The sequence below is a fragment of the Danio aesculapii genome, chromosome 13 (genome assembly GCF_903798145.1).
Source record: "Danio aesculapii chromosome 13, fDanAes4.1, whole genome shotgun sequence".
NCBI classification, from domain to species: Eukaryota; Metazoa; Chordata; class Actinopteri; order Cypriniformes; family Danionidae; genus Danio; species Danio aesculapii.
Window position 1 is genome coordinate 31,306,312 of NC_079447.1, and position 21,723 is coordinate 31,328,034.

At 34.1% G+C, this 21,723-nt stretch overlaps 2 protein-coding genes across 2 annotated transcripts; one reads left to right on the plus strand and one right to left on the minus strand.

Moving 5' to 3' along the window:
• Position 1: 1 nt before the first annotated feature.
• On the minus strand, positions 2-9,875 carry sfxn4 (sideroflexin 4). The gene is made up of 14 exons (XM_056470577.1): positions 9,722-9,875; positions 9,550-9,612; positions 9,347-9,412; positions 9,243-9,269; positions 8,577-8,631; positions 8,414-8,439; positions 8,246-8,299; positions 8,097-8,159; positions 7,586-7,654; positions 4,245-4,335; positions 4,038-4,153; positions 3,861-3,946; positions 1,645-1,762; positions 2-336 (listed from the first exon to the last, which is right to left on the minus strand). Exons 1-14 carry the CDS (start codon positions 9,758-9,760, stop codon positions 259-261), a joined length of 951 nt encoding a protein of 316 aa, XP_056326552.1. The 5' UTR covers positions 9,761-9,875; the 3' UTR covers positions 2-258.
• Positions 9,876-10,524: 649 nt separating this feature from the next.
• prdx3 (peroxiredoxin 3) lies at positions 10,525-21,445 on the plus strand. The gene is made up of 7 exons (XM_056471129.1): positions 10,525-10,630; positions 12,750-12,867; positions 12,954-13,095; positions 16,003-16,138; positions 16,353-16,456; positions 16,536-16,701; positions 21,207-21,445. Exons 1-7 carry the CDS (start codon positions 10,595-10,597, stop codon positions 21,255-21,257), a joined length of 753 nt encoding a protein of 250 aa, XP_056327104.1. The 5' UTR covers positions 10,525-10,594; the 3' UTR covers positions 21,258-21,445.
• Positions 21,446-21,723: the final 278 nt, after the last annotated feature.

Here is a 21,723-nt window from a genome sequence, read left to right on the forward strand (position 1 = left end):
ATTTATATTAGAAGCATTTATTCATTTATTTTACCTTTTGTTGGAGACCATAATTTCAATCTTTTAAAATGGCGTAATCAGGGCTGTTTAAGCACTACTGTAGCATTGATTCATTATTAATAAAATATTTTTGTAAAGGCTGAGTTGCAAAAAATGAACTAGGCATTTAGTATACTGTATTATTTTTATTGTTCTTTTGTGTCTGCAAAAAATGTCAATAATAGTCACCCTCAAATAGGCAAGTTTGCAATGTCAGCATTACAATCCTCTGTGGTAAAACAGCTCCTCATTACCGTCAAGTGACTGAAACTCCTTTTCTAAATTCTCCTTCTTTATCTGCAAAAACAAAAGTTGCTTAACTTTAATTATACTCATCAATGAATGCATTTCTGATTTGCTTGAAACAATAATTATTTTAACAAGCGCTATACAACTAAACTTTAATTGAATTGAATTTTAAAAGATAAATGTGCTGTATGTAAGTTTCTGACTCTTTTAAAGCATGAAAATACAATAATATATTTGCAGATATTTAAGAAACATGCCAAGTGAACATTCTTGTTTATCTGAAAAACAATGCTGAAGTCAGATATTATGCTTTGAAAATGTGCATTGCGTGCCGGAACGACTGTCTTTGTTTTGGTCATTTAACCCGCCCAATGCCAGTTTAGCCAAATATATTTCAGCACCCCAGGTTGCCTTAGTGGAAAACCGCGTATTTCGGTCAGGAGGGCTCTCAAAGTGTGTGTCCTTGACAGAAATGTGACCTTCAGTGGACAGTAGCAGACTCCGAAATGAGACGCGGATTCAGAGTTCCACATGAGGTTATTCATTAGCAAACAATATAAAAATTATGAGCGTTAACATTAGGTGAGCAGGTAACATCGTAACCCTGTGTTCTAAAAACACTGTGAAAAAAAGCTATGTGATGAGATTTGCAGTGATAAGCAATCTGGCGAAACGCGACAGAAATTTAAATACAGCCATTCAGAAGCACAGAATAGTGCACTTACTGCATTACATCAAAATGGTAAGGTTTATAATCTAATTAATACATATTAAACCTCTTTAATAATATTAAATGTGCATGCTGAATCACTGATATGTGTTGGCTTGCACAGAGTAACAGTTCTAAAGTTCAATTTCAAATGGTTTATTTCATTTTTAAGATCTGAGGTTAATTATCTGCTGCCGGTTTCAGTAGTGTGGCAATAAATGTCATGTGAAATGACATTCAAGCACACATTATTAGCATTTAACACTAAATAAAAGCACATGAGGTGTACCTGAGGTGATCATTGTCAGTTTTCTGATGTTCAGCTGCAAGAAATAGAAGCTGTTTCTAAAATAATAATTTCAGGTGTTGGTTAGGACAAAAACTCCTTTTAATATGGAAAATATTCCTTCTATCGGGTGCCGTTGCTTTTATTTAGAACACGATTTAAATCAGACTTAAAGCTTGAGCACACTTCTGTGGCATGTGTTTTGAACCAGGCGTGCAATACCTAGTTCAACCACTGGGTGTCAATATGACATACTTCATCTTTAAAAAAAATCAGAAACTTGACGATATATTTATAAATATGAGCTGATTTGTTATGGATTAGCACTAACAATTAACATATGTCACACATCGAATGTTACCTTGCCCAGCTGCGGAAAAAGACTGAAAGACACAGGAATCATCAGGCCAAAAGTAATGACAGTACACATGCTCCCAATTGGAGCGATTAACCTTGGGTTCCTTTGGACAAACTTGGCCCTGAAACAACAAGAGCAGAGTACATGTTATTTATAACACCATCTCAGTAGTGTAGTTTGCACCGAACTATTGCGTTGCTGAAATCTTATACGGTGTTGATTTTTTAATATAACATTGTTTCAAGAAGTATCCTAGTGATCTAAATATAATTTAAATATATTCCTTTTGATGTTTTTTTAGCTCTGGTTTCCAAAAGACGTGCACTATAGGTGAATTGGGTAAGCTAAATTGTCTGTAGTGTGTGTGGGAGAGTGTGTGTGTGGATGATTCCCAGAGATTGGTTGCGGCTGGAAGGGCATCCACTGCGTGAAACATATGCTGGATAAGTTGGCGGTTCATTCCGCTGTGGCGACCCCAGATTAATAAAGGGACTAAGCTGAAAAGAAAATGAATGAATGAATGTTTTTTTAATTTATTTAAATAATTGATGACGTAAATGTAATAGATTTAAAATGAGGGAGGTGGGAGTAATTGGTTTACACACTAATGAAGGCACTTAGCCAAAATGTTTAGGGTTTTGTTTCCCCCCAAAAAAGTAAAATTAAAAAATAAATAAATAAATAAATGAACCCTTGTGTGCTGTCGGGGACATTTTCATCAACTCTGAGGTGATTTTGAGTCTTAATTTGGCCACGACTTTCTCCGTGCTTCAGCAAATAGAAAGATTTTTGGTGACAAATTTTGGGAAAATGCTCAACAGTACAATCTGGGCAAATCTGCTACCATTTTAAGTTAGTGGCTGTTTTTGCCCCATTGACTTCCATTATAATGACAATTTTGATTGCAAAGCCATGACACCATATTATTATGAATTCTTGATTGTTGGTGGTCTCCCTGTTAGGAAGAGGTCAAATTTGTAATTTTAGCTGTTGATCATCAATTGCAGTGCAAAAAACTTGGTTTCTGGCTTTTATATGGAGTTAAATGGAGTGCAGGGTGTGTATAAGTAAACTTTGTGCACTTACCTTGATATGTCTGAGAAAAGCTAAATAAGCTCCTCAGCTCTCAGAACATAGAAAATATAGTAAGTGTATTTATGCACATGTACTATAATTTCTTGTTTTACTCTGTAGAACTTCATAAAAAAGCCAGAAACTTTTTTGCACAGGCCTATCTAAAGGGTTAATGATGCCAACTGATGATCAACAGTAAAAATGACAAATTTGACCTCTTCCCAACAGGGAAAACCAATAACAATCAAGAATGCATTATTATATGGTGTCAAGGCTTTGCAATCAAAAAAATGTCCAGTGTTTCCTCTAGGATTTTTTCCAGCTGTGGCAGCAGACTGTTGGGCCTTTTACACAGATCTACCAACTACCTGTGGCGTTATTTCAATAACAAATGTTGTGAGCGCAGTATTAGTAGTCGAGAGCGCATTCAAGTAATATGAGCATGTGCTGATTTCCTCTGTTCGTGCACAAAACTTTTTGCGCACCCTCAAATATACGCTGCTCGAGTGCAGATTATCTTGTGTGCTCTCAAATAAACGCTGCTGAAGTGTGATTTAGTGCGTTTATGTAACAAGTATGTCTCCAACATTCATTAGATTTGCTAGGAATATTTATGAATGTCTCCAATAGACCTACCAAGCGGCATTACTGCGTCCTGAAGTAAAGTGAAACGGAAACTGTGTTCATCTTAACTGAAAGCTTCGCCGTGTTTGCTAGCATCACACACCTCTCAGTCAGTCATTCAGTCAGTTACCATGTCATGTTAAAGGGTAAACAAATGACGCACTGCACTTCTATGATTACAGAAAAGGTCGCGCTGTTATAATTCACTTACCTTTTAACACGTTTTGGTGAGGTTATATCCCGCTATTAAAAAAACAACCAGACTGAATGTTTTGAATGAGAAGTAATGTAGCCGTGGCGGGGTGAATTTTGGTGTGGCGCCCCGCCATGGAAGAATGAATGTAGCGGAAACCATGATGTAATATTAATGAAAGTCAATGGGGCAAAAACAGACACTAACATAACGAAAGGGTAGTCAATTTGAACAATAGACAGATGTTACTTCCTAAAACAATTTATAACACTAGCAAAATATTAAGGATCAAACTGTGAAGTGGAAAGCAAACAGTTTTGATTTGTACCTTTCTAAGAGAGCCATCAGAAAAGTAGGAAGAGCTGCAGTGGTACCAAAGAGAGTCGCTCTTGAGATAGCCGTTTCCTTTACAGCCTGAAATGAAATGATGCCAATAATCCATAAATGATTATGTGTGAGATATCAAAGAAAATGCACACAGTATTGAGTTCTGTTGCAGTCGCACCTTAAAACCAGCTTCCTTTGAGACTCCGACAACATTACCATTAGAATCGAACACGCTTATTCCATTTTCAGACTCTTCGCTTCTCACCACCAATATGTTAAATGCAGCTAGACCAGCTAAGAAAAACACACTTGATTTAAAATGTTTTAAAGGTTTTATTACTCTGGAGTAACAATATTGAAAAAAAAAACATGGATGATTTTGTACCTGCGAGAGGAACAGGCAAAAATGACCTACAGATGGTCTGAGTCACAGAACTGATGAGTCTCAAACGCTGGAGTATAATTTGAGGAAGAGCCTGGAAGAGACGGCAAAATCAGAAAAAAACATTTTAATTATAGTGTAGAATAGTACTGCGATGTATTAATTCGAAAATGCAAATAAATTCAAATGGCATGCATGTTCTCCACAAATTATTTGTTGTATTTATTTATTAATATTGTTGCCTTGCCAACATTTAATCTGCAAAACCAAAAATAAGTTTTAAAAAATATTTAGAGCCATGTTATCTTGTATTATTATGAACAAAATAATATTAATGACACCAACATTTGAGATAGTTATATACTATATATATATATATATATATATATATATATATATATATATATATATATATATATATATATATATATAGTTGAAGTCAGAATTATTAGCCCCCATTAATGTTTTTCCCAATTTCTCTTTAAAGGAGAGCAGATTTTTTTCAACACATTTCTAAACATGATAGTTTTAATAACTCATTTCTAATAATAAATGACTAATAATAAATAATCATCCTTATACAATAACTTGCCTAATTACCCTAATTTGACTAGTTAACCTAATTAACCTAGTTAAGCCTTTAAATGTCACTTTAAGCTGTATAGAAGTGTCTTAAAAATATCTAGTAAAATATTATTTACTGTCATCATGGCAAAGAAAAAATAAATCAGTTATTAGAAATGAGTTATTAAAACTATTATGTTTAGAAATGTGTTAAAAATCTCTCCGTTAAACAGAAATTGGGGAAAAAAATAAATAGGGGCTAATAATTCAGGGGGGACAACTGTATATATTTATACCTTAGTCTTGTTTATACTCTTTTATTATTATTATTATTATTATGAATCAGTTTCACAACTCTTGATTCCAATTTTACTGGCTAATAAATATAACGCTGAAACATCAAACATTGTAGGTGTTTAAGTACAGAATCAAATGTAAAAAAAACTGCATAGTCATCAATCTACAAATTAAATATAGATTAATCTTTGTAAAGGTTATTCAGAAAGAACATTACATTTTCTCTTTCTGCTTTTTTGAGGGATTAACAAACCTACAGACACCTGGCTGGTAAATTAGGATGCAGTCAATATATGATACAATGCACACATCCAGTAATAATGCACATCTTATTTATATCTTAGCTGCTCAATCCAATTGCTATTGAAGGCAACGTCCTCATCAAGACTGTTATATTTTGTATGTATTCGTTTATTCAAGAGTAAAAAGATGGAAAACAGTATACCAAATTGAGTAATTTCACATCACAAGCTTTAACACTATATAGGACACTCACTAAAACATTCTTTGGAAAAACCCTAGCATGTTACCAGGGGTAACATTTTTACTTTTAATCTTTATGACTTAATAAAAAATTAGGTTTTATGTGTTTGTTTAGACTATAAGATAAATAAAATAAGTTACATATATAAAAATACATTACTATTAATAAAATTACATTCATACTGCACACCTTAGTTTCAAACAACGAGTAGACACTAGTTCATCTACAGTATTAATGCTATTACAATCCAGCATAATTCATCTAGTATGACTTTGGTTATACAATCTGATCACTGTTGGTAAAAAAGACTTCCTGTATCATTCCCTGTAACACCAGGGCTGAATTAATCTTGAGCTAAAGAGCTTGCACATGATTGGACTGTATCAAAAAGGGCTTGACTATCGTGGTTCATCATACTAACAAATTTTGTCAATCATTCGATCGTGTGCAATCTCTTCTATAGTGGGTAGTACACACCCCTACAACAGAACCTGCCCTTTTTATAAGCTTATTTAATTTGTTTTTCTCTTTCACCAACAGTCCCCCTCCCCAGCAGGTTACAGCATACAGAATCACAGAAGACACCACAGATTCATAAGTCTTTAACAGTGTCTGACACAGACCAAAAGATCTGTCGTCCTAATAAATTAATGCAACTCTGACCCTTCTTGTACACCTCAACTGTATTTTCAGACCAATCGAGCTTGTGATTCCAATATACACCCAGGTACTTAAATGATGAAACTTTCGGCTTTCAGCAGTGACATTTGCATTACACTGAACTAAACTGAACTTCAACTGTGATAAGTGAACTGAAGCTTTAAAGTTTTCTGAAGTTTATTTTACTAGAACATCTATGTTAAGCTGCTTTGACGCAATCTACATTGTAGACATAAAGATGAGATTCTCTGAATTGTAATCAATGTCAATGAAGTTATCATGTATGGTTCTTTGCACAATAAAAATACAAATTTGCCAAGGTTTAAAAAGATTGGGCCAGTGACAAATTCTGTTGATCTGTAGCAGTTCTCTTTTATGATGACCCTAAGCCATCAGTAGGGCCAGACAGAATCTGCGGACGTTTTTTGCTATTTCTGCAAAGAATTTGTGTAAAATTTGCAGATTTATGCAGAATGATTTTAGGAGTATTATAACTAAAAACTTAATATTCATTCATTCATTTTCTTTTCAGCTTAGTCCCTTTATTAATCCGGGGTCGCCACAGCGAAATGAACCGCCAGCACGTTTAACGCAGCGGATACCCTTCCAGCTGCAACCCTTCTCTGGGAAACATCCATACACTACGGACAATTTAGCTCACCCAATTCACCTGTACCGCATGTCTTTGGACTGTGAGGGGAAACCGGAGCACCCGGAGAAAAACTTAATATATGAAAAAAATATATATACACATTTAGAACTTTTATTTAATGTTTACAATGCAAATCCAATTAGATATCTTATTTGATAAATAAAGCAAGTCTCTCATATAATATATCTACTTAAAGAATAATATATCTACATAATACTTTACAACCTGTATTGTAAATAAATCATATGAAAATTTTCACATTACTATTATTATATCATAATATTATTAGTGAAATGAATTTAAAAACTGAATAAATATAAATTTACACACATTTACACAATTAAATACATAGACTTAATGATGGGCAAAAAATCTGCAGATATCTGTGTGCATAGGTTCCATGTGAGCTTAGCCATCAGGAAGTCCCTATTAATGATCCCCAATGTGTATTAAAATCATATTAATATTAAAATGCACAACATTTTGATGAATTCAAATGGTCCTACATTACTGTACGTTTAATTTTCTTTAACTGAAATATTATCTCTTGAAATAATCTCTGTTTTGACACTAATGAAGCTTTCATGAGATTCACAAACCTGTCAACAACTCTCTCAACATAAGATATCAGAGGAATATGGTTTATTACTGAGAAACCAGGACTGTGACATAAAAAAGCTCTCTTACCCCTGTAACTGTTGAGTAGGAAACAGCTCCAAGTATAAGAAGGGACTGCTTCACTGAGGTTTTGTTATCCTAAGAAAAAAATAAATAACTGGATATAACAGTCTGCTAAGCAACACAAAGACCATTTGTTTCATTAAACTTCATTATCATGCATTCATTTTTTTTTTATCTTGGTCCCTTTATTAATCAGGGTTCGCCACAGTGGAATGAACCGCCAACTTATCCAGCAAATGTTTTACACGGTGGATGCCCTTCCAGCCACAACCCAACACTGGGAAACACCCATATTTAACTTATATTTCACCAAATTCAACTTATTCAATTCACCTGTCTCGCATGTCTTTGGACTGTGGGGAAAACCGGAGCACACGGAGGAAACCGCACGGGAACATGCGGAGAACATGCAAACTCAAACCAGTGACCTTCTTGCTGTGAGGCAATTGTGCTACGCTCTGTGCCACCGTGACTTAATTATAATAATGATGATAATAATACAAAATAACAAGTTTACCTTAGTTGCAGTTGCATTTCTGTTAGCATGATTGAATCCTGCACAGTATGTGTGGAGCACAAACTATAGAAAAAAATATTACAAAACAGGTTAATTTGACAAGAAATGACATAAAATCAAGACATGTAGACAATGTAGAATGTACTTACTTGCCAAAACATTGCAGATTTGATGCCTTTGTGGGCTATTAAACTCCCAACAACCTGCGGAAACAAGATTTTGAGCAATCTTTCATTTGAAAATTATTAAAAACATTTAGTCTTTAAAAACTCAACAATCATGCACGGACACCACATTTTACTATTTTTTTAACTCACCAAGGGGGCAGAAATAGGCAGAAAAACTGAAAAATCAAGAGAAACAGGTGTAATCAGAGCACATTCTCAATGCAAAATTAATGCAAAATGCTGTAAACAGCTGAAGGAATATTTTTATCTTATAAATTACAACAAACCACAAAAAAAAACTCAATTCTGCTACCTTGAGAACGATATGCTGGTGAAATTACGGATCCAGTATCGCTATGGACCGATGACTAAAATATGAATAGCAAGGTTTAGATTAGTGCAAAACAAACAGCCTTAAACCACATTTAGATATCCATTCAGTGATGTTAAGTTGGTTTTATATTCGCACATTTGTTCATTTTAACGGACCCTATATTGTTTACCATGCTAATTTGAATACTGTGTCTGAAATCTCATTAAACTATGCCTTCAAAACAACATTAGCACTATCTAATAGACTGCAAATGATGTTGTACTTTGATAGTCATTGGTGGTTAATATGATTTTAGAATTTTTAAATGACACTTTTCTGACATTATAATATTAAGGAGAATGTGTGAATATAAAACCAACTTTACCTCAGTCTACCATTCTCATCTGTAAAGTAACACTTTATAAGAATGATCTGTTTCATCTATTTTATGTTTAGCTAGTACTCTAAAATAAACAAATGTTTTTATAATTTTTGTTAATCCTTTTTAAAATACTCTGTGTTTATACATTTTTTGGCACTTGAGGGAATGCCTTAGCCTCTATTGTGACATTAGTGAGGAATCAGTTATCTGTGCATAGAAGTTATTCTCACTTGAAAAATATAAATGACAAAATAAACAATATAAAGCTATACAAAATAACTTACAAGAGACAGTAACCAGGCGTTAGAGACCTAAAAAGAGATAAAGAAATGCTGTCAGGTTATTAAACTCCTTAAATCACGGAAACAAACAGACAAGAGTTGCTTACCTTATTATTTTTTCCCTGTGTATTTCCCTCATTCTGAATAAGCGTCCGGGCCTCCTCTATTTCAGCCTATACAAAAGCAAACAGGGCATTATACTGTCGTTCATTTCATGCAAACAATATTATTTTTCGTTCTGTCCATCCTACATAATACATATAAATAGAGCTTTATATCATGTTGTTGTGCTGCTGCAGCAGCTACACACCTGTGATAACAGTAAAGTGGGGTCGAGGATTTTGGACCAGAGACCCAGTCTGCTCAGAAAAGACTGCGAAATCAAGGATGTATTATTTTAGTTCTGCACTCGTCATTTCATAAAGAAGACAAATATAATTCACAACGCGAATTTACAACAACACACTGAGTTAATGAAGTACCTGTCCATTGTTTTGCCAGTACTGTAAGTTGGGGTCCATTTTCGCTTTTTTATGAATGCTCTATTAAATTGAACAATTCATATTCTGGCTAATAAAGCTTAACTTGTGTAGGTCACGCAGGAGCGACATGCTTGAGTCTGCGACGCTTCCGCATGTCACGTGCTCACACATCATCCAATTACATTCCAGCATGGTCTGGGGGAATAAATAAATAAGGAAAATACTCCCAAAACGAAATTATTATTCTATAATTTTTCTTATTGATGAATTAAAAAACTGAAATATATAACTTTGTTTTTTAAGGTTGGATGATTTCAGAAATATTTCTTTGGTATATGACTTTCAAGGCATCCAAATTACCTTCTGATGCCTCACAGTTTAATAATTCCCTTTTATAACAAAGTTTTGTATATTCTAAAAGATATGTCTTCGTTATCCTTCAGAAGCCCCTTTTACATATACATTGCTATACATAAAACCTTTAATATATTTTAAATACATATTTTGCTCATTACTTAAGATTGTATAGGTCATGGTTTAACACAAACTTTTAAAAATACAGAATCCTAATAAAAAACAAAGACAATGAAAACGTGCATTTTAATAGACTGATGTAACAATGCATTTTTTTTCTGTATACAATTCAAGCAAACTGGTCATTTTAAAAATATGTCAGGCCATACAATTTTATAAATGTAGTTTTCAGAACTCTTTTAAACTATATTATGTATTTGTATTATTTGGCTATTTTTCAGAAACTGCTTGCAAAGGAGGCTGTGCGTCAGCAGCCTATATGGGGCACTGTTATGCAAAAGCAAAGCGCAGCTTTGACGCTCAAAGTGCTTTTCACGTATTGCACTACACATTGGCAAGATGGCAGCCACCATCGGGAGACTTCTCGGGACTTCTGTAAGTTTCATTTTGCAATAACGATAAATAAAGTGTCTGCGGCGAACAGTTATAATGTTGACTAACTGTTGATGTACCTTTCTTGGTAAATGTAATTGTGTTTGGTTCGGTGTTCGTCGTTTACTTAGCAGATGCGATTCACCGTATTTAACCTTTATACAGATTATACAATATGCACTAAGCGATTTACAAGTCATGACAATAATTAAGAAACACTATATATTTTTCAAATATTTTGTTATAACTAAGTTATTAAAGTGGGTATCTTTTTAACCCAACTTGAAATGTAACTTAGCTAGTTAATTATTAACGTGTGACACCTGTCTAATTATGCACAAACAAACACTTAAGCATGGTTTAATTTAAGTGAAAAATGGTAACTAGAAATAGTAAATTAGTATGTTTTTTGGTGCATTGATGAGCATTTGTATTACCGCCGTTAGTGTAGCTAAACTAGGCATGGCCCTTTGAACACAATATATTTTATTTTGAGAAACATTTAAAAATATTTTGCAGCAAAAAAAAAAAAAAAGCATGTCCGTCTAAATGAATCATTGACTTCTGCTGTCTTTATTAGTTTCAAAAACACTGATTTCTTTACAATTTAAAATGGCATCTTTAGATATCTTTTCTGCTGGAGATGCTGTGGTTCTAAAAAACCCAAAAAAGTTAATAAAAGTCTTACACATACCTTAGGAACGGTATAGCAGAATTTTTTTTTCGGTTTTAAAAACTTGACTTTTCCAAACCGCGGTATACCTTGAAATGGTTATCGTCCCATGCCTAAGCTAAACCTTGGTGATTTTGTAGTTATCATGATACAGCAGGCGAATGGGTAAAAAATTGTTAACAGGTATCAACATTATGTAAAATGATTATATTTAAAAGTTTTTTTTTTAGTATTACAAGTTTTCTAAAATCATGTTTGAATGTGCTAATCATTCTAGCACAAAATCTGAGTGAAGGTGAAGTCAGTTCAAAGATCTTATGTATTTATTCTAAATTTAATATTTATTTATTTTGAATCTCTTTTTACCATTCTAAAATTATAATTCAATTTTTATCCGAAAGTGTCGGTCAAGTGATGTCAATGTGAACAGCTGAAGCTGTCAAATTATTTGTAGTTCATTTATTATTAATGATGATGATGACTAAAAATAGTAATACTATTAATTTTATTCAATAATGCAATTAAAACATGTAATAGGTCTACATTAATGTGAAACGAGCTAAATATCGTCTTTAAAATCGTCATAGGTCTCAGCTCTTGGCGATATCTTTGCCTACCGTCAATACATGATTCTATAGGCACAACCCTAAGGCAAACATTATTTATAGAGTACAATTTTACACAACAATAGTTGATCCAACGTGCTTTACAATAATAAAAATAAAGTATAAATTTGTATTACAAATACAAGAGAAACCTAATATATGTATAGGGCGGCACAGGTTTCCTCCGGGTGCTCCAGTGTCCCCCACAGTCCAAAGGAGTTAGCTATAGGTGAATTGGATGAACTAATCTGGCTGTAGTGTATGAGTGTGTGTGTGTGAATGCGAGAGTGTATGGTTGTTTCCCAGTACTGGGTTGCGGCTGAAAAGGCATCCGCTGCATAAAACATATGCCGGAATAGTTGGTGGTTCATGGTTCATTCTGCTGTGGCAATTTCTGAAATAGAGACTAAGCTGAAGGAAAATTAATGTATGTATAAACTAAAATACAGGTAAAAAAATAACACTCAAAGGCTAGAGAGTAAAATGACGTATTTTAATATATTTTTTTATGATTATTTTAAAGAACTCGACTGTTAAACTTGGTGTATTTAAGTGTTGCTAATATAGAGATTTATGGCCCAGTGCAGGACAAAATAAAATGTAAATTAAAAACAACAGTGTCTTTTCTTAACTACATCCACATAGTTGACATTTTGTAGTAGTAAGGTTATAGTTAATTTTCATGAGGGAAACCCCCACTTAGCAGCACTGTACACATTATTTGTTCTACTTATTTAATGGGCCTGTTTAGTTTAAGAGGTGAAGGGCATGCTGCTATCTGTTGAAATGTGATAACCAGTCCATATAATGGCTCTTTCATTCATGTCCCTCCTTTTCACAACAGGCCAGAAGAGCTGCAGTTTGTGGATTGAAGACTTTGGTCCCTCGTAATGGTGCGCCTGTGATCAGGGCCCCACAACCACTCACTTGCATTGCTGCACAAAAAGCTTGCTTCTCAATCAGTAAGTCTTAAATTTGGTGAGTTTTTTTAGTCTTCTATTAAACACAGTATCATGACTAATCCATCATGGGTGTTTGTAAATATCAGGCACTGCCAGATGGGCTCCAGCGGTCACTCAAGCGGCGCCTCCCTTCAAGGGCACTGCTGTTATCAATGGAGAGTTCAAGGAGATCAGCCTTGGAGATTTCAAGGGCAAATACCTGGTCCTTTTCTTCTATCCACTCGATTTGTAAGTTAGGCATTATTTTCTGTCAAATAAAACATTATGCTTTAGTATTTGTCAGTATTTGATTTAGATGTTTTTAGTTTTATATTTCATTGTATGTATTTAGTTTTTATATGTACCTTTATGTAGAACTGTATTTGTAGGTTGTGACATATTTGTAGTGTGTATAGCAGGGTGTCCATGCAGTTTTGTATTGCAAAGAGATGCTTATTTCACAACAGCTGATAGACATTTTACAGCAAATTCTCTTAATTAAGAAAAATAATTCCTTATGATTATAACAGCAATATATCCCTTTACATAGGGGTGTCCAAACTCGCTCCCTCCTGGAGGGCCGGTGTCCTGCACAGTTTAGCTCCAACTCACTTTAACACACCTGCCTGGAAGTTTCTAGTACACCTAAAAAAGAGCTTGATTAGCTGGTTCAGGTGTGTTTAATTGGGGTTGGAACTAAAATATGCAGGACACCAGCCCTCTAGGATCGAGTTTGGACACCCCTTATTTACATGATCTTCCATTTACACAAAAACTATTTACGGAAGTAAGTGTGAGTGGACATAATATTGATAAATAGGCATGAAACTTAAGGTTTAATAAATTTAAAAAAAAAGTGTATACAACTAGAGTTTTCTTGTTTTTTTACACATTAAAATATGTGGTTAAGAACACCAACAACATTTGTTTTTTTTTTCCAATCCCATTGGACCAACTGGGCTGTTACAAACATCCTTAGTGTTTTGCCCATAGACTGTAAAAGATATGGACGCAGTATCTGTGACGTCACCCATAGGTTTCTGAAGAGCGCAATGTAGGCGTGGCCAACGCGTACCATTTTGTTTGCGCAACATCACACCGACTGGTGGATACCAAAAAAGGGCAAAGAGGTGGAGCATGAGCGGAACTACAGATGACTGCTAGCATATTGCTTAGACTGGCTTTTCTTTGGGAGGAACGCTCAATACTTCATTACCTGCGACTTGTGTCCTGACCGCTTGGTTGTGTACTATATTAATAAAGTGTTTAGTCTTGAACACTGTTGTAATACTTTTGAGCCACTAAACATTGTTCTTATGATGTTTTTCTTCAGGAGGAAAACCGAATTACTCCCAAAAACTTCAAATATAGTGTGCATTTGTAAATGCAAGGCTATTTTCTGAAATCCAGGCCTAACACTGTATGACAACGTTTCAGATGACTTATGATGTTTTATAGCCTAAAGCTAATCAATCTGTCAGATTCTGGAGTGCTTTACATGTTTAATTATATATGATAAATTATCTTAAGTAAAACAAATACTTTTATAGATATGGTATAAATATATAAATTCACTCACCTTCACTCACAGCATGACTTATTATCTGATAATTGTTGGTAATAATTCCAAAAGGCAATTGACTGTGTAAAGCCACATAAAACAAAACAAAAAAACAATATATATGCCGAATTCAGCAGCTAATCAGCCGGAATCAGCTGAGGTTACATAACGATGACCAGCGAGACCTAGCTGTCACTCAAGTGGCCACGCCCTTAATTATGCAGACTTAATAAATCTTAATAAAAATAGAACAGATGAGTTATAAAAAATTCACCCCCCCCTTACAGTTGTCATGAAGGGCAACATTAGTTATATGCACTAAAACCAACTTTTGTACCAAGCTGTAAAGATGTTTTTATCAGCTGTAAATTTGGCCAATTTAGCCTTGCTGTCAGTGAACATCTGGAGTTCCTGGAGCTAGCCCCCAAAGGCGAGTCGATGAATTGCAGTTTCAGTTACTTCCGTATTGGCTTCATGAGGGATAGTGTGATGTTTCCGCTTGGTTTAGCCCCGTATAACTCTTAAATCTCATTCATAATGGTCTTAAAAGGGTCTTAAATTTGACTGCAGGGTGCAGAAACCCTGGTATAGTGATTTCTGCGGACATCTTTCAATGGAAGCATACATGACTCTCATGACGTCAAAGCAATGGAGAACTTTAGCGCCAGCCCAGTTTTACAGCAGTGCTGGTTGTAGAGTATTTTTTTTTTCACATTTCATGTTTCTCATCTGTTTAAGGGATGTTTCACACAAAAATTTAAATTTCCTCACCATTTATGCACACTAAAGGGCTTCCAAATGTTTATGAATTTCTACTGTTGAACTCAAAAGAAGATATTCTGATGAATGTTGGAAAAAGCAGCCATTGACATCCAAAGTAGAAAAAAGTACTATGGAAGTTACTATGGCTGTTTTTTTTTTCACCAAAGATTCCTCAGTATTTCCTCCTTTGTAATATTGAACAGAAGAAAGAAACTCAAACAGGTTTTGAAAGAGTAAAGAATGAGTAAATGATGACAGAATTTTCATTTTTGGGAAAATTTTACCTTTAATTGTAATATGCATCATGGTACCATAGAAAACTAGCAACTTTTTATATAGTAACATCTTTATTTGTAAGTAACTGCTAATCAAAATCAATATGGAACATGCAAACAGAAAAAGATTCTCATTATGAGAATATTCAAAGAAACAACTTCCATTGTGATTTTATAATGGTTTATTTTTGTATTAATTTATGAAAGTATTTTAAATGCTTTATATTGTTGTTATTATACAATTATTTTGCATGATTTACAATAATTTAAAAGGATAGTTCACACAAAAATGAAAACGTACTCCCTATTTAGTAACCCATGTGTGGTTCTAAACTTTTTTTGTTGAACAAAAAAAGAATATATTTTGAAGAAAGCTGAATACCTGCAACCACTGACATCCATAGCAGAAAAAACAAACACCAAAGATGTTAATGGTTTTCAGCTTTCTTCAAAATATGTGAAGGGAGAATAAATGATTACAGAATCTTCATTTTTGGGTCAACTATCTCTTTTAAGTTACTTTTGTTTAATATTTCTTTATATCTGCCCACCCGGCAGCACATTTGTATGCCCCACAGAGATTGTCGCCTTCAGTGACAAAGCCAACGAGTTTCACGATGTAAACTGTGCAGTGGTTGGTGTGTCTGTGGACTCTCACTTCACCCACCTGGCCTGGACCAACACCCCGAGAAAGGTTTTACTACTACACTTTGCAAACACCATGCACACGCAGCCATGAATGCAGTCTAAACAGTGCATGTGACTGAAGTTGCACACATTTTGATTTACACATTGAAAACATTCTGGATTCTCTTAAGGAGGATCAAGGGATTGGGGAAACTAGCAGCAGAATTGCCAAATTCCTGCCAAACGTTAAGCTCATAAACTAAACTCTGCTTTTCCTGTAGAGTGGAGGATTGGGGAAAATCCAGATTCCCCTGTTGGCTGACCTCACAAAACAAGTGTCTAGAGATTATGGTGTCCTGCTGGAGGGTCCTGGAATTGCTTTAAGGTAAATAAGTTTTGGATTTAGCCTACTTGGTGGTTTGCTCTTCAGTTTATCCTTCACTAAATGATGCTTCACATTGTAGGGGTCTTTTTATTATTGATCCAAATGGAATAGTCCGCCATATGAGTGTAAATGACCTACCGGTCGGTCGCTCTGTTGAGGAAACTCTTCGTTTGGTCAAGGCCTTCCAGTTTGTGGAAACCCACGGTGAAGTCTGTCCTGCCAGCTGGACCCCAAAGTCACCCACGGTCAGTGGTGTAAAGTAACTAATTACAAATACTCAAATGACTGTAATTGAGTAGTTTTAAAAATGAGTTCTTTTACTTTCTCTTGAGTACATTTTTAGTGCAGTATTGGTACTTTTACTCCACTACTTTACGTCAACCTGCAGTCACTACTTTATTTTTTCTTGTCTATGGGGATTAAAAAACCAGCCCTGTGATTCCTGTCCAATCAATTCACACATAGACGGTAATTAGCACCATAATGAACTACTGCTTTACTTTGCGCTTTACTTTGCAGCAAACTGTTTGGAAGCATTAAAAGTGTCCAAGAAGATCTTTACACGCAATGACCCAGACACTGTTTAGATGCACATCTGCTAATGAGAAGATGACGAATGTTTACTGTATGATGACCGAAATGGCCTTAAACACCCAGCAGGCACAAGACGTCAACATGCCGTCAGATTGATATTGTCATTGTCATTAATGTCGTGGGGACACTTCATTTTGTTTGGAAAGGAAAATCGGGTTGACATCAGTACTCAACGTCAGACCGACGTTAATGTCAAACCTAAAATCAACCACATATCAACGTCTAATGATGTTACAGCTTGATGTTGTGTCAAAGTTACCACTATGACATCTATCAGACATTGGATTATGGTTGCCATACCTGACGAATAAATGTCAGTATTTGACATCAATAGAATTTTGGTCACTTTCTAACAACCAAAAATTGGCCAAATATCAATGTCATTTGATATCGTTATTGGACGTCAAAATAACGTTGTCCATAGCTAGCTAGACATTGAATTTTGGTCACCTGACATCATAACCTAAATCTAACCTGATATTAACATCTTATGATGTTGTGTGCCTGCTGGGCAATAACTAAATGTACTACAGAATATTACGTTTACACACAAACATCCACAAATGACATGTAAATGCATCAGCTTTTCTCAGCATAATACTCACTACTCATGAGTACTTTTAAAAGGTCTACTTTTTACTCATACTTTGGGTAATATTTACAACAGATACTTTTACTCTACTACATTTTTAGGCAAGTAATGGTACTTTTACTTAAGTATGCTTTTTCAGTAATCTTTCCACCCCTGCCCACAGTACAGTTTTACAGATATGCCATTGTTTGATTACATGATTATTGCATAAAAGACATCAAAAAGTTGAGACATCTCAACTTCTTAAACCAGCTAGACTACTAACACATCAATCCTTTTTATAAAAGTTTATGTGGTTATAAAAGATTTAATGGACAAGTCGAATAAATGTGTCTTTGTCCATGTTGATTACAAAGATAAATTCCAGGTCTGTGTGCAGGTGTCAATGAGTAACCATTTTTTTCCAATTTACTATTACTAATATAAAAAAACAGCACAAATATGCAAATTTAAGAACAATTTAAATATTGCATATATTATTATCAAATTTAGCACTTCCGTCTTATGTGGTTAGGAGAACAAAACCAACAATTCACGAGAAACTGGCTCAAATGATCAATAATGTTGGTGCAACCGGGGAAACCCCATGTAGCATTATTTTCCTATGAATTCCATGCAGAAGACATGTACAATAACAAGTGCTGTTGTGTCTCTTGAATTCGGAGGTCGATACCTGATTATTCACCATATTCACCATAGACCATTTCAATGTGGTCATGTCATTGGCCCATGAATATTTCCTGCTTGTTATCAAACTATTTCATAACTGGAACAAGAGGAAATTCAATCATAATTTAATGTTAAAACAGCTATCATAACACTATCAATATGTGGCTCTTTTTGGATTCTCGGAAGCTGTAGAAATAAAAAATGTAAGACAGGAAATATATTGGGACCATTGTTTTTGTTTGCAACCCCTAAAAATGGTCTTGTGAAAATCTTGCGAAACCGTTATATATGATAATTAAACAAAATCATTATGAGGCTTCATGTGTGATTTTCTGATTGGATCGCTATCTAATCGTGAAAAGGGCAGGTGTAAATGCCCCCTGAAAATGCAGATTTAAACCTGTCCAGTTTCTCCTAAAGTAGTTTGAGTGATCCGATTTATATTAGGAATATCAGGAATACTACTATAAATTGGATCACTCAAACTACTTTAGGAGAAACTGGACAGGTTTAAATCTGCATCTTGTTGTTGAAACGATGTATATGTAAGTTTAGACAAACAAGTGTAACAACATTATTGCAAACATGCAACACCACAGATTACTATTTGGGACGTTTCATCATATTATATTTTTTCATTTCATTAACTTGATTAAATTAGAATGTTACATTAATATCATATGATAGCATGAACAACAGACACATAATGTACCTGTAGTAGCCGATCTCTGTGAATGGGGAGAAAAAAAACAATAGAAAAATACATAATTTTGTTTGTTTACGAAGGCACAGTGTTTTGGCTGAGTAGTATAGGCAAATTAATATAAGGTCTTGTGTCTGTATGATAAAAACAAACGTTTTATGTAATAGTAAAAACTATTTTTATATGTAAAGAGTAATAATAATACTGAAATAAAATGCAGTTTATCTGACACTTTAGTCAACGTAACCTAGTCAAATTTACATATAGTGCAGGATTTGAAGATCGGAATCATATCCGTTTATCAGAGACACGTTTAGCCAAATGTAAATAGCTCTGTTTTATCAAATCGATTTCCAATCAGAGAAAATGAATTCAAGTGAAAACATCCCCTTTGACAGACTTTTGACAGGAATTCTAGAATGATCGAAACAACATTTGAGATAAATTGGGATTGGACTACTGGAATAATCAGCAGACCAATCACATGATCTGCAAAGTCATCCTTTTTATTGTTGCTCATCAATTAATTTATTAGCTAAACGCAGGATTCTCTCCTTCAGGAACAGCAGAATCAAGGACTTTAAAGCACCATTCATTTTAAATCAAGCACCTTTGTAATTCATACCCTAGCATATGTAGTGCCATGAAAGTTCTTATTGTACTTAACATTTCACTTACATCTAATTTTACATTAAATCTAAACATCTAAATTTACATTAAAATGTCAGCGTAATTATTTTCAAAAATTTGGACTGTTTTAAAATGTCATGTCCAAAGAATTGTAATCCAATTTATTACATTTAATCAGGGTGTCTGAGGGGTCTTAAAATGTCTTAAATCCCAAAATCAAACTTTTAGGCATTAATAATCTTAAATCTACTGAAATATTGTGTTGTACAGTTGAAGCCTTTAAATGTCACTTTAAGCTGAAAGATATCTAGTCAAATATAATTTACTGTCATCATGGCAAAGATCAAATAAATCAGTTATTAGAAATGAGTTATTACAACTATTATGTTTAGAATCTTCTCACCGTTAAACAGAAATCGGGGGTAAATAAACTGGGGGGCTAATAATTCAGGGGGTTTAATAATTCTGACTTCAACTGGAGGTCTTAAATCATCTTAATTTCACTTTATTCACGTATAGCTATTCAATTTGGCCAACACCCATACAATCACCAACAGTCCATCTCAATAAAACTTTCAACTTTTTATTTAAATAGGTCATTTTTAGGTTTGTTTAAAAGTGCTCCATGCTGAGGACACCGACCTGGGCATATTGTTGTGCATACATTTAGTTTATTATAGTTTTTCAAACTTTTCAAACGTTTGTTCATTTTTTTCATTTTAAAGAAAGTTTATGTTTGAAAACAAAATGTATAAATACAGCTTGCTTGTTTTTAAGAAAGATCTAAATATAAAATTGTTTTGTTATTAATGTATTATTACATGTATTAAATGAATTTTTTTGATAGGACAAATAAAAATATTTTCCAGTTGGGCCATTTGAAAAATTCCTTAGCCTTTAGCCCATTATGATGAGTCCAAAATCTCATTTATAATGCTCCTAGAAATGTTAAAAATTAAATAATTTTTTTTTAATTTAACTCTGTGAAACCTGCAGAAACCCTTTAAATAATGGTGATATTCAAATACAGTTTGTGAAATATTGATGATAACGTGGATTATTTGTCAGGGTTATTGTTCAAGATTTAAATGCAAGACTTTTGATTTAAGAATTCCTCGGTTTTTTCTTTCTGTGTTTGACAATTGAGTACAACGGTTGAAATAAACCCATAAACAAATTTAATTCAAGCACTTTAAAGGACATATGTTTGTTTTTAAGTACTTCCATTTATCTGAAATACAAGTACTTTTAAGAAGCGTGGGAACCCTGGAAATGTGTTTCCAATTTATTTACATGTATTTTTGTCAATTAAAAAAAATAAAGCTCCTCAAATGAGAATACACACTTTTATGCACATCATAAGATTTTACGGACTTGGCATTTCTATTCAGGATGGAATAAACAGCAACTGTAACAATGCAAACTTGATCAGAAGAAGTCATATTTTATTAGCCATGAACTTTGTCTGTTTTCAAGGCTCTATATAATGTTGGACGGCGTAAGGTTTGTTGTTGGTATTTTTTTATTGTGGATTTATGTATGTTTGTGTTTTTTTTTTTTAGATTAAACCCACTCCAGATGGCTCTAAGGAATACTTCGAGAAGGTCAACTGAAACCACACACAAAAAAATACACCTGTAATGAAAGATCACACAGATCTTAACCGTAATCTACATCCAAAATAAATCGAATTATTTCTAGCTGTCGTGTATCAGTGTGTTGGCAGTTGATAGGGAATGGGATCTGTTGTGATTTATGTATTTGTTAAGCTGTTCAAATAAAAGTCAAAAACACTGTTGAATTTGTCTCTTTGCCAGAGCAGATGCTTTCATTTCAAAGTGCTTCGCTATCACACACAAGCTATTGAATATTTGACATTTTAATGAAAGATTGTGGTCTTCAAATTTGGATAAAAGTCATTAAGGAACTGTTTGTAACTCAATAAAGCAATAACTGTAGGACTAGAGCATGAAATTTTGATTTGCATTTTGAATATAGCTGTTCAGGCTGATTGTGTGCGCAACAATTCAAATTTCCCCTGCTATAAGTCATTGAGAAATGCTTGTATTTTCCAAGAAA